The following is a 12022-nucleotide window of genomic DNA, read 5'->3' on the forward strand; positions in this document are numbered from 1 at the left end:
TTTCGCCAAAACATCTAGTATCTCGAATTATACAAAGAAATTCCCAATTAAAAATCAAAAATTATGTCCCAATACCAATAAAATCTAATAATCAGAAATCTAATAATTCCTTTCACCATGGAAGAACTGGAAAATGTCCTGAAACTTGCAAGTCCAACAGCTCCAGGGGAAGACAACATTAGATATGAAATGATAAAAAACCATACCAGAAGAAAGCAAAACCTTTTTATTAGAAATTTTAAATAAATTATGGCACTCTCACAGCATACCTAAAACCTGGAAAGAATCTTTAATCATACCAGGCTTAAAACCAGGAAAAGACCCAGAGTCACCAAGCAGCTATAGGCCAATAGCCCTTACTAGTTGTCTAAGTAAGATATTTGAAAAAATGGTGAATAACAGACTAATATGGGTATTAGAAAATAAACTGCTATTGTCAAACCAGACAGTTTGGATTCAGGAAAAATAAAAGTACCATAGATCCCCTCTTAATGATTACAAGAGAGATACAAAATGCAATGGTTGGTAAAAAACAAACAATAGGAGTATTTTTTTGATTTAGAGAAGGCATATGATACCACCTGGAGGGGAGGGATTTTAAAAAAAAAAAAATTGATAGAATGGGGAATAGGAGGCAATTTATATGAATATATTAAGGAATTCCTATCTGAAAGATATATAAAAGTGAAAGTGGGGGCAGAAATCTCAGATTCATTTATCCAGGAGGAAGGAATCCCCCAAGGTAGTGTACTAAGCGTGGCGTTGTGCAATAGCAATAAATGAGATAATTGAAATGATCCCGCCAGGAGTCCAAGGATCCCTATTTGTAGATGACTTCGTCATATATAGTAGTGGTGAAAAAGCGCTGGACATAAGCAACAGATTGCAAGCAGCCCATAAATAGGGTTAAAAAATGGGCCGATAACAAGGGTTTTAATTTTCTCCGCAAAAAACAAAAGCTGTCAGATTTACAAGATCAAGAAGAAAACAGGAATTAATTCCTACTTTATTTATAAAATAATGATAACAAAAAACTTACATATAAAGAACATATAGAACAACTGGCGATAAAAGTAAGAAAATCCTTAAATATAATAAAAGTAATTGCGCATAATGAGTGGGGTGCTGATAGAAACCTCTCTGATAAAAGTATATAAGGCTCTTTGTCTAAGTAAACTTGATTATGCATGTCAAGTATATGGTAGTGCTTCTAAAACCTTATTAACAAAACTGGATGTCATACATAACATGGGTATTAGACTATGCACTGGAGCCTACAGAACTTCCCCCCGTGGAAAGTCTGTATGTAGAAGCAGGAATAGATCCCCTGAAAGTACGAAGAGAAGAAATGGGATTAAAATACATAGCTAAAATAAATAACCTTAATGATAATCCAAACACCAAAATATATGAAGAACATAACAAATAATTATGACGACAAACCAAGAGCCTCTAACCATTGGAGAATAGATTAAAACCTGATATAGAACATCTAAAATTAGGAAACAAGTAGCATATCAAAAATAACAACTTCTAAAATACCTCCGTGGAGACATGCTAAAATAGAAATCTGTGAGAAATCATTTGATAAGAAGGTAACAGATGCACAATTGAAGAGTGAATTTCTGTCACACCAGGAAAAACATAAACGGGATATTAGTATTTATACAGATGGTTCCAAGTCGAAGGAGGGTGTAGGCTATGCTGTAGTAACAAAAAATATAAAAATAAGGGAAAAAATTCCAAAAATATGCTCGATATTCACTGCAGAGATTAATGCTATATTAGAGGCTATAAAATATACCTTTATGGTGGGAAAGGCAAACGATACCTTTGTAATATACCACGGATTCTTACAGTGCTTAGAAGCGCTAAGACAATACACAGTTTCTCATCCCGTAATTGAAGAAATAAGAGAGTGTGGATGATATAATTATAAAACGGAAATCTATAAATATAAAACTCTGTTGGGTCCCTTCCCATGTGGGCATAAAGGGTAATGAAGAGGTGGATAAAGAAGCCAAAAAGGCAGTAAAAAAGGAGTCTATCAAAAAAATACAAATACCTTACAATGACTTTAAAACAACAATAAATGAATACTGTCAATCAAAATGGGAAAAAGAATGGCTAGAATTAAATCATAAATTAAAGCATATTAAATCATCTGTAAAACTTGGAATAGACAACAATGTCAAAGAAGGGAAGATATCATATTAACAAGATTAAGAATAGGACATACATACTTGACACACAAACTACTTGATGTTGCAAGGCGAGAAAGACAGGCCCCTTACTGTGACCATTGTCGTACTCTGGTCACAGTCCGTCATCTGCTAACTGAATGCAAAAAATTCGAAAGAAAACGAAGATCCAATAACATATATAAATATCCCACTTGAAGAACTATGGGAGAAAATGCCCCACTTCAAAATATAGTAAATTATCTCAAAGAAATAAACCTGCTTTATATGATATAACACGTCTTATAATTTCATAGTTATACAGTAAGCGCTGAATGGCCTTTGCTGCCCCAGTGCTTGGTGTTACACCTAAACTTTATAAAACCAACCAACCAACCCTGGACCTGCCGCCGGTACCAGGATGTTGCTGGCTGCTGCTCCACTTCCTGTGTTTCCGGTGCTGCCTGCCGTACCTGCCGATTCTGGGCTGACTGTCCATGCAGTTGCTGCGCTGGCTGTCCCTGCCGTTGCTGCGCGGGCTGTCCCTGCCGTTGCTGCGCGGGCTGTCCCTGCCGTTGCTGCGTTGGCTGTCCCTGCCGTTGCTGTGCTGGCTGTGCCTGCTGTTCCTGAGATGCCCATACCTGCTGACGTCGTCCCTGTTCGTGGTGGTACTACCCCAGACTTTGGTCTGTCTGTACAGGTGCGTCCGGGCCCTGTGGCTTCGGCTACAGCAGCCCCGGCTCCGCCCTGGATAGCAGATCTTACGTCTGTCCTGAGGAAGCTGACGAAGAAGAGGAGGAAGGTGTCGTCGTCGTCGTCTTCATCTTCTTCATCGTCGTCGGCTGCCGCCTCTTCCCCTTCGACTTCTAAGGCTTTACAGCCGAGAAGAACAAGAAGGTTGCCTCCTCCCTCCTAAGAAGTCTCCCTCGGGAGCTTCTCGGGGACCCGTCTCACTCGGTGGGACGGGAGGGTTCCTTCACTGGTCCTCCTGCTCCTTCGGGAGCGGGGGCCCGTCTCTTCTTCCGCAAGGAAGAAGATACGGGGACCACAGGGGTACCGGCTAACACCGGTCACTTCCTCGCCTGGTGTCAGTGGTTCTGCCACTGCATCAGGGTCCGTCTCGGCCTCTCGTTCGCGGGAGGACCGGTACCGACGTGTACGGTCCGCCTACCAGCGACCGTGCAGCCAGGAACCAGACTCTGAGCCCGCTCAGCGTCAGGTTCACGGCACGGGGCGGAAGACTGGTGACAGCCGCTCACGCGACTCTCACCAGACCAGCTCTCGCTCTCGCGGCGACCAGCTGGCTACCCGGGGACGTGACGGTCCACGACCGGCCACGGGCTGAGGCTGGGAAGAGGTCCCCCCGTTCGCCGGTGCCAGCCATGGCTGGAACCAGCGACGTGACGTGCCGTGAGGACAAGCACCGGTCTCATTGTGACAGTGGAGCCTGCAGGTCGCCTGACCGTCGCTCTCACAGAGAGCGATCGGGTACGGCAACCAGCACCAGCTCTTCTGACACTCGAGATCGGGGCCGCTGTGCTCAGTCCAGCCGTTCTCCACAGCGAGACGGTTTGACCAGGCCTGCAGCTCGATCGCCACCGCGGGTTGACGATCGCCTGCAGCCCTCCAAGCCTGCTGGTTCTGCCAGCGAGCGTAGGAGGGAGCGTCAGGTCTGCCTCTCCCGTACCTTCAACCTCCTCAGGGTTACCCCGGGAGGAGCGAGGTATTGAGGAGTGATCGTGAGGGGTGCGCCCCTCATGATCCCACCACGACGCCCTACGTGCCAGGCACGGTTCTTGGACCGGCCAGGACGTATGCGCAAGTGGATGGAGAAGACCGAGAGGGCTGTCGCTGTTCCCCCTTCTTAGGAGGAAGGTTCTCGGAATATGCTCTTGTCGAAGGGCTTAACGGTCCTACTCTGCAAGATGCTGTGACTTCCGAGATCCAGAGGAACTTTGCCGAGGTTATGGTGCTGATTCGTCAGCACAAACGACCTCGGGGAAGGATCGCCGCTCCACCAGCAGAGCCACGTCTCTGCTCGAGTCGTTTTGGGGCCCGAGAGGGAACCCAAATCGAGCGGTGGGTCTGCCGCGATCGGAACTTGCCGACTGTGTTGAACCAGGTAGTCTCTCATCTCCGGACAAGAAGGCGCTCTCAGTTCTGGCCGGTCGAACAAGCTACTTCCACCTCCTCTACTGCGACAGAGGCGTTTTTACGTGTCTTCGGACACCGTATTTGAATACCCCTTCAGTCCTCCTGAGAGGTTTCGACCTCGACGAGGATGGAATGAGTCGGAGGACGGTATCGGCTCTCTCCTGTCAGGTGTCGATCAGCCCCACCAGAACGACTTTCACAGTGGCGGCAGGACCCTTACCTACAGTATGAGTTCGTAACCCTCCTCGGGAAAACGTTTTCTCCTGACGATAGTTTTCCCAGGCTCTGAGAGGCCATCGCCGTAAGGCGATGGCTGCTCCTTTTCTTCTCCAACTGCTAGTTCCGCTGGGAAGGCGAGCCAGTATCAATTCCTCCCCCATCCCTCTCTCCTTACGGTACGAGGGAAAGGGAGGGATCCTACAGAGATTTCTCTGTAAGATCCCACGTTAGGGGCTGCGCTACCGGGGGGACCTTCGGGTCCTACCTGACGTAAGCCCCGGTCGTTGAGGAGGGATCCTGACCCTTTCTCGATTTCTACGGGAATCGAGAGGACCACCAGCCGATATCGTTTGACGAATTCGGTGGGGGTTTCGCAGAGTGCTTAGAATTCTACGGAATTTCTAGCGCACTCGAGTGTTCGAGTTTTTTACGATCTCCAAACACTTAGGCGAGACCACGATCCAAAGTGAGCGAGAATCCCCGATAATTGTTACACGATAATCGGGAACCTCGCTTATGCTCGAATTCCTGTAATTTCTAGCATTTGGAAGAAGACTGCTGCTGAAAGAAGAGTATCTCACAGTAGGCGATTAACCTGGAAATAGAGAAGAACGGACGGGACAACTTCCAGTTTGGCTTGAACTATCGTCTTCGGTATTCTGTTCACCATTGAAGCTTTCCTTTGGGAAAGACTTCTCCTTTCACTCTCTTGACTAGAGAACGAAGGCGGTCGATCTCCAATCCTTATTCTCATTCCTCGAGGGGAAAAGAATTTAGGATGGAGGTGTTGTACAGAACCTACAAATATACTACGTATATTACCCTCGCGACATGATTCTTTTAACAGTTGAATTGTCTGGGGGGTAGGCACATACCGTAGTTAACTACGGTGTGGACCGAGACGAATTGTATCTTAATTGAACTGCAACTCGGGGTTGCCTGCAACTCCCAGCAGTTATCAGTTTCGATTTTAGATACTTGGTATTGTCATGACAACACCAAATCAGCTTTGTATTTACTGAAATCCGTTTCGTTTAAATATAATTGCTCGAGCGTATTCTTTATGCTCGATGGTTCTAGCCGAACGCATTCCTTCGTGGAATAATGGATTACCTGGCAACTCAGGATGACGAGTCACCGAGAGCTACTGCGTATTGAATTGCCTGATAGCGGCTCAGTATCAGCTAGGTCTCGGAGATGCACGGTCGGTTACGTCTCTCTCTCCCCTGGTTTGATTGACTACCGAACCGATCTCTGCCCAACAATCATGGACTTAGGTCGTCTGATTAACGGGGATGGGATTCGCAATAATGAAGGACCATCTACTGCTGTGACGCTCGATTTCATCGCCTTCGACATTGCGAGAATTTTCAACAGAGATCTCTTGGACTCTTTCATCTTTCTGTTTTACCGCACGGTAACAGAAGTCTGTACTAGTCACCCGCTGCATCGCACCGCGATAATGCGAATGATTTTTGCAGACATCTGAGTTTGTCTTCAAAATATCTCGTATTCGTAGCTGTGCAATTATTCATTGTTCGCTCCCGAATTAACAGATGTGTCAGAAGACATCGCCTACTCTCCGACCTGACAGCTCTACTTCCAAATGTTCAGCCCACCCTGAGAAGCAGTTCTTCAGGCAGTATTCCCCTGTGTCTTCATTACTGAAAAGCGCTCCGCTTTCATTGCAACTACGATCCTCACCGGACAGCATGAATAGCGGTTAGCGTTCTCAGTGTTTGTAGCACAGGTTCAGAATCTTGAGAATCCTTCTCTCGGTTCAGCTGTGAAGACGTAGGTTGCATTTTCTGTACACCTTCGTCTTCAACGACATAGTGTTTCTCCTTAGCCGAGAATCAACTATACTATGAGATATCTTGCCATCAGGGACCTCGTCTCTAGAAGGCAATTGACTTTCGCCCTGTTGGGCACATGCCTTAAGAGAGTCATCACCTCGCTTTCTGGCATCGGTGACGAACAAATTATTTGTTTAGTCTCTTGGCATAAACCCTTTTAAGGCGAAGGTCAGTGACTTGCTCGGGTGCTTGGACAACTTGCCTCCTACCGAACGCAGTCAGTCGGCAGCTGTCAGAGCGCCCAAGTCTGTTACGAACTTCACTGTGGACTTAGTTCGGTTGTTCCATAAACAGTCTTTTCTTCGTCCTAACGGCTTGTCAACAGTACCCATACCATCGACACCACCATTGAGTGTCGGTGTCCTATCCACTACCGAGAAGAACAACTTCGCTGCAGACGGATAGACCAGTATGGGTACAGGACATCACCAAAGTAGAGAAGAGGGATAGGTCATACGACCATTCCCTCCCCCTTTTCCTTTTCTCGAGGTAATTGCATGACTTTCCTGCGAAGTCAAGCATCCAGGGGATGGGGATTCGTGACGCTCTATTTCGTACGAATTCGTAGCGAAGACTCAGAACCCTTCTTTGGTTCCTGACGATCGGTTAGAGTCCTTCACAATCCCCTCCCTAATGGACTTCACCGCCTTCGATGCGAAGGAGATGCTGCTTTGTCCTGTGAAAGCGCGACCGCGCTTCTGAAGAAACTCGACATCCCAGGCTGAGTGTTAAAGACTCTTCGTCAGCACCAAGATGACCTAGAAGTACACTCCCTCGAGTTACACAAGAACTCTCCGTGGCGCAGGTACTGAAGGCAGGGGTCTGGTACAACCAGACCACTGGCACTCCTTCTACCTTTTGGATATTGCCCACAGGTCCTTGGATCGTTTTCCTTGGGACCGTGGTGGCTGCTCAGCACGTTGTGTAGCTAACCCAGACCCTAACAGGCTGAACAGCATAGAGTCCTGGTGTGACTGTAAGAATAGATAAGTGAATGAGAGAGTGACTGGGCTTCTCTTCCTATCTTTTTCTCCCTACCTCTACCTGTGGGAGGGAAGGGATACGGTCGTCACCTTGCTGGATAAGGACGAGATGCCGGTGAAGGCTACTCGACAGAGCCCCATCCTATCCCTTTCACTAGGGATGGGAGCGAATATCCACCACTTCCTCCTACAAGGGGGGGGAAGTGGATGCCAACAAGAGACAAACCATAACTTTATGTTGCCTCTTGCAAATAGGAACTTGTTCTTGTTTGCTGGTACGAAGAGATACGCTTGCCTCTCTCTTAGTACATGGTTCCAGAGGTCTGACCATTGATCCTGCGGTGCACACCCCGATCAATCGGACAGAGGCTGGATCCCTCCCTCGCTCTTACGACCAGGGAGGCTTCCAAGGTTGGGCGAACACCAGTCTGTTCACAAAAGACTCAGATTCCACCCACCAAGAAGTGAGTCTTCCTATTGTAAAGGACCGAAGGTTTGTATGCCGTGTCGGAACAAATGACAATTTTGTCCAAAATTTTTCATTTTTCCTAAACCATACAAACCTGAGGTCCTTTTACACATAGTCCCACCTCATGGCCACCCCTCATTCTGCAGTTTTTTGCTTGGGCCAAAAGCAAAAGTGATTTGTTTACCTCCCAGTCCGGCACGGCGCGCCTGTCGGACAAGCAGTTAACTACCGAACCCCTTGTTCGAAAGCTTACGACCTATCCAGCTGCCGCTAGTACCTTCCTATTGTAAAAGGACCTCAGGTTTGTAGAGTTAGGAAAAATGCAATTTTGGACAAATTGTCATGTTATATTAATGCTATAAAGATAAAATTGCCCTAATATTTATGTAATATATATTTACAAATAGATACGCTAATTTCACTTATTTCCATGGTTTTGTGTAAATCTTATACCCAGTTTGGAGGGTAAACACATACCAATTGGCAACAGAGATAAAAGAATAGGAAAGTGCGAACAACACATCGTAGCTAATGTTCACAGCAAAACCGTTGAAATTTGTGTCAGGAATCTAGTTACTTTTTCAACAACGAATATTTTCTAATTAATTATCATGAATACGCAATAAATTTATGCAATTCATAACCTTATACTGATGTCAATATCATCCACAGAAGAAAAGAAAATAAAAGACTAGTAGCTCGACAATTTTGCCTTCCGCCAGGCCTCTTCAAGAGCTTTATTTTAATTAAATAGAATGAGTACTACCTTATACCGATGTTTAACTATTTATTTAAATAATTATCTAGCGCACTCTTCTTCTTCCTCCCAAAAAATCTTCTACATGTAAGGAGTTTTAAGTAAAAATTTCAAAAGCATCATGGAGGTAAGTTAGCACTGCTCATGGCTAGACTTTCATTAACCTCTGTTTAATTGGAAATCATAGCATTATTGTGTAATTTGGGAGAAAACACTTATTTCGTGAGGAAAATAGAAGTCTCGAGGTGTTGCTTCCACAGACGATGGCTCATGACTGGTGTCTATCTCCGGTGTCAGGATGTGTTAAAGTAATTTTTCTGGAAGCTGGGTCCATGAGCGGAGGAGATGGCCGCAGGTAGTTCATTCGATCGTTTACCTTTACCCTAGTAGTAAGGTATCTGGGTAGATTGTGTTTGAACCTAATCATATTTATAAATGGATGACCAGAAACATTTGAGATGCTAACAAAATAGTTACAATAAAAATAATTCTTTCATAAACATAAGGTACAGTGTTCACCCCGAATTTGCGAAGGTTGCGTACCAGACACCCCCCCCCTCCCACAAATAGCTACATTCTGCAAATATGTACTTGAAACCCTTATAAAAATGCTTAAAACTGCATATTTTGTTAGTTGAAACTCAAGCAAAACCCACTAAAAATGTTTATACCTAGTTTTTTTAATAGTTTTATCACTAAAAGTGCATTTTATGATGAAGTGATAAAAAAAACAGGAATTTGGGGATATTTCTCATAGAAAAGTATCGTGAATACGCAAATTTCCAGTTAATAATGGGTAGACATGGTCCATAGAGAAATGCAGACTGGCTACTATAGGGCCCCTCTAGTTTGGTAACTTTACTTGGTTTTTTTCCATCTGTCCACCCGCCTGTGGTGTTTGGTATGGTAAAACTGCATCCCGGCCTTTAGATAGTCACATTCAGGTTACATTCAACAATATTAACAATATCCTATTTCGAATATTAATGGTGTAATTCGCATACAGTAAATTATTAAAATGCTTTTCAGTTGCAAATGTACACCCAGATATCCTTTTATTTACCTAAAACTTACACATAGCGTAACTATTTAAAGCCCGGGAAGCAGTGTTACCATGCGAAAACACCACAGGAAGATGGACAGATGGAAAAAAACAGAGTATAGGTACACTTATCTTTTGGGGATGGTAAATATCATAAACATAAACAATACACATTAAGATAAACAAAAACTCAAATATAAGGTGGTGAATATTCTGGTCGGCAACTGGTGTGACTTAGGCCATGGTCATAATCTGCAGTTACCAACATGCACTTTTGTTTACAATCTGGAAGATATTTGTTGCAACTTGATTTTACAACATGGCCAATTTTGTAGCTAGGAGGGCACATGGAGGGTTTCTTAAAGTTTATCTTAATTTTTCAAAAGGCAACTTATTCATGAAATCATAACTTACTTAGATTCTTCAGAACCTGCCACTTGTATGAAATATGGACCTTTGGAAACTGACTCGCCCGATGTCTGTCAACAAAGACTACATATAATCTTAAGGTGACATTTGTTTTAGTGAAATATATATACTTCCATTAATGTTGATGTGTTGGTCTTTTGTTCCAGCCAAAATGGTTGCTGGGCAGCAAGACCACAGAAGTAATGCTTATGCACTGATGGAAAATCCTCACAATATTCGGAATTTGTGCATCATGGCACATGTTGATCATGGAAAGACTTCCCTTGCTGATAATCTTGTGGCATCAAATGGTCTCATCAGTCAACGCTTGGTAGGACGAATCAGATATATGGACAGGTAAGTTAGTGTTGTAGTACCGGATGACATGATTATTAAAGTATTCATGATAGTAATACTGTACCTATCTGTATTATTGGAGTGAATACGTAAAACAAACTTTAACTAGGAAATCAAATTACAGTAGCCTAGGCACATTGCTTTATATCATTTTTACACTAGGCTAGTTTGTTTATGTAAAGGTTTAAAATATATTACCTTTACTTTATTGTGTGTTCGTGAAGTAAGGGACTCATCTTTTCCAGTTCAATAAAGGAATCTTATCTATTTTTTTTTTTAGATTTTCTCAACAAAAAAGAACTACATATAACTAAACTAGCTTCTTTGTATCTACGTTCACTTCTCATGGTGTTTAATTATCAATTTTGTTCATGAAACTTACCTGTCAGATATTATAGTTAAGCTGTATTTTCTAAAAGAAGTCCGACAGAATTTTAAAAACTTCGACACACGCAGTGGTCGGCCAGGTGGTTAGTACCCATTCCCGCCGCTGGGAGGCGGGTATCAGGAACCATTCCCATTTTCTATCCATAATTTTTCTGTCGCTGGTGCTGAAAACACCTGTTTTCAGTACCTCCGTCTTAGGATTTTGGAAACTTCATTGCCGCTAAGTATCCTAATTGTCTTTTGATTTATTTACTTGGATTTGTGGGATTTGTGGCTAGGCATACGCTATCTTAAATTGATTTGAATTTGATTCATTTTTGCATAAAATATCTGAATCTAGTTAGGCTAGTTTCAGACGGGGTTGTCTGCAAAGATAGGGTGTGGCTACCGAAAGCTTCGGTAGATCCGCACTTGGTATGTATGAGGGGTATGGGTCTTGCTTCTTTGTTGAGATTTGTCATGTAAGAGTTCAGTAAAGAGTGTGACTGTGTCTCTAATTCCGTAAGGAAGACGTAGATTCGTAGTACGCAATTAATCAGTAAACATGTATCGTAAGGAAGACGATGAATTCGTATGTACGCAATTAACAAAAGTAACAAAAGTAGGGTAGTGAACCTGCTAACCTTCCTGTAGACTTTATTTTGCCTAACCTGTATATGGCCTACGGGCTATGAATATGTCTACGAGAGGTGCTCGCTCTCCTTCATTGCTGTGAAAGTGCTACTTCTGTAGTTGTTACTCCTAACCCTGCAGTGTTGCCTTCGGGCCCTAAGCAGTGTCTGTAGAGGAATTACCCTTTCTCTGATACTCTTTCGATTCGTATCTTAGAATCGAAAGTGCTTGCTTTAGAGAGTAAAGTGAAGTGCAGAAGTGCAGTGATACCCCTTGTGTAGTGGAGGGTGCGTCAGATCGGCCTCGTTTCGCCTCTAGGCCGGGACCTCTGCTTGACTCCCAGGACCCGGGAGGGAGCATGTCGAAAGCCTAAGGAGGGTTACAAGGAACCCCCACCGATCTGGCGTGCCTTCGGCAGTTTCTGATGAAAATCCCCAGACTGCCAAGTGCGTGCGCGTGCACGAATCCTGAAAGATTGCTTCTCGTCCTCCGAAGCGTCTCCCCATGCAGGGGTTGGAGCTTTCGGAAGGACTCGCGCCCTCTAAATAGAAGCTTTATAGAAGAGGACGCTTCACGTCCTCTCTCTCTCTCTCGTATG

At 44.1% G+C, this 12022-nt stretch overlaps 1 protein-coding gene across 2 annotated transcripts in view; it reads left to right on the top strand.

The window, feature by feature from the left end:
• LOC135225612 (elongation factor-like GTPase 1) overlaps positions 1 to 12022 on the top strand; it is a 145040-nt gene that overhangs the window by 103389 nt on the left and 29629 nt on the right. For both annotated transcript variants that reach the window (XM_064264914.1, XM_064264925.1), the window contains exon 2: positions 10236 to 10425. In XM_064264914.1, coding sequence (XP_064120984.1) covers positions 10241 to 10425 — 185 coding nt within the window. In that variant the 5' untranslated portion in view covers positions 10236 to 10240. The remainder of the gene's footprint in view (positions 1 to 10235; positions 10426 to 12022) is intronic.

Source organism: Macrobrachium nipponense, chromosome 20, assembly GCF_015104395.2.
Source record: "Macrobrachium nipponense isolate FS-2020 chromosome 20, ASM1510439v2, whole genome shotgun sequence".
NCBI lineage: Eukaryota > Metazoa > Arthropoda > Malacostraca > Decapoda > Palaemonidae > Macrobrachium > Macrobrachium nipponense.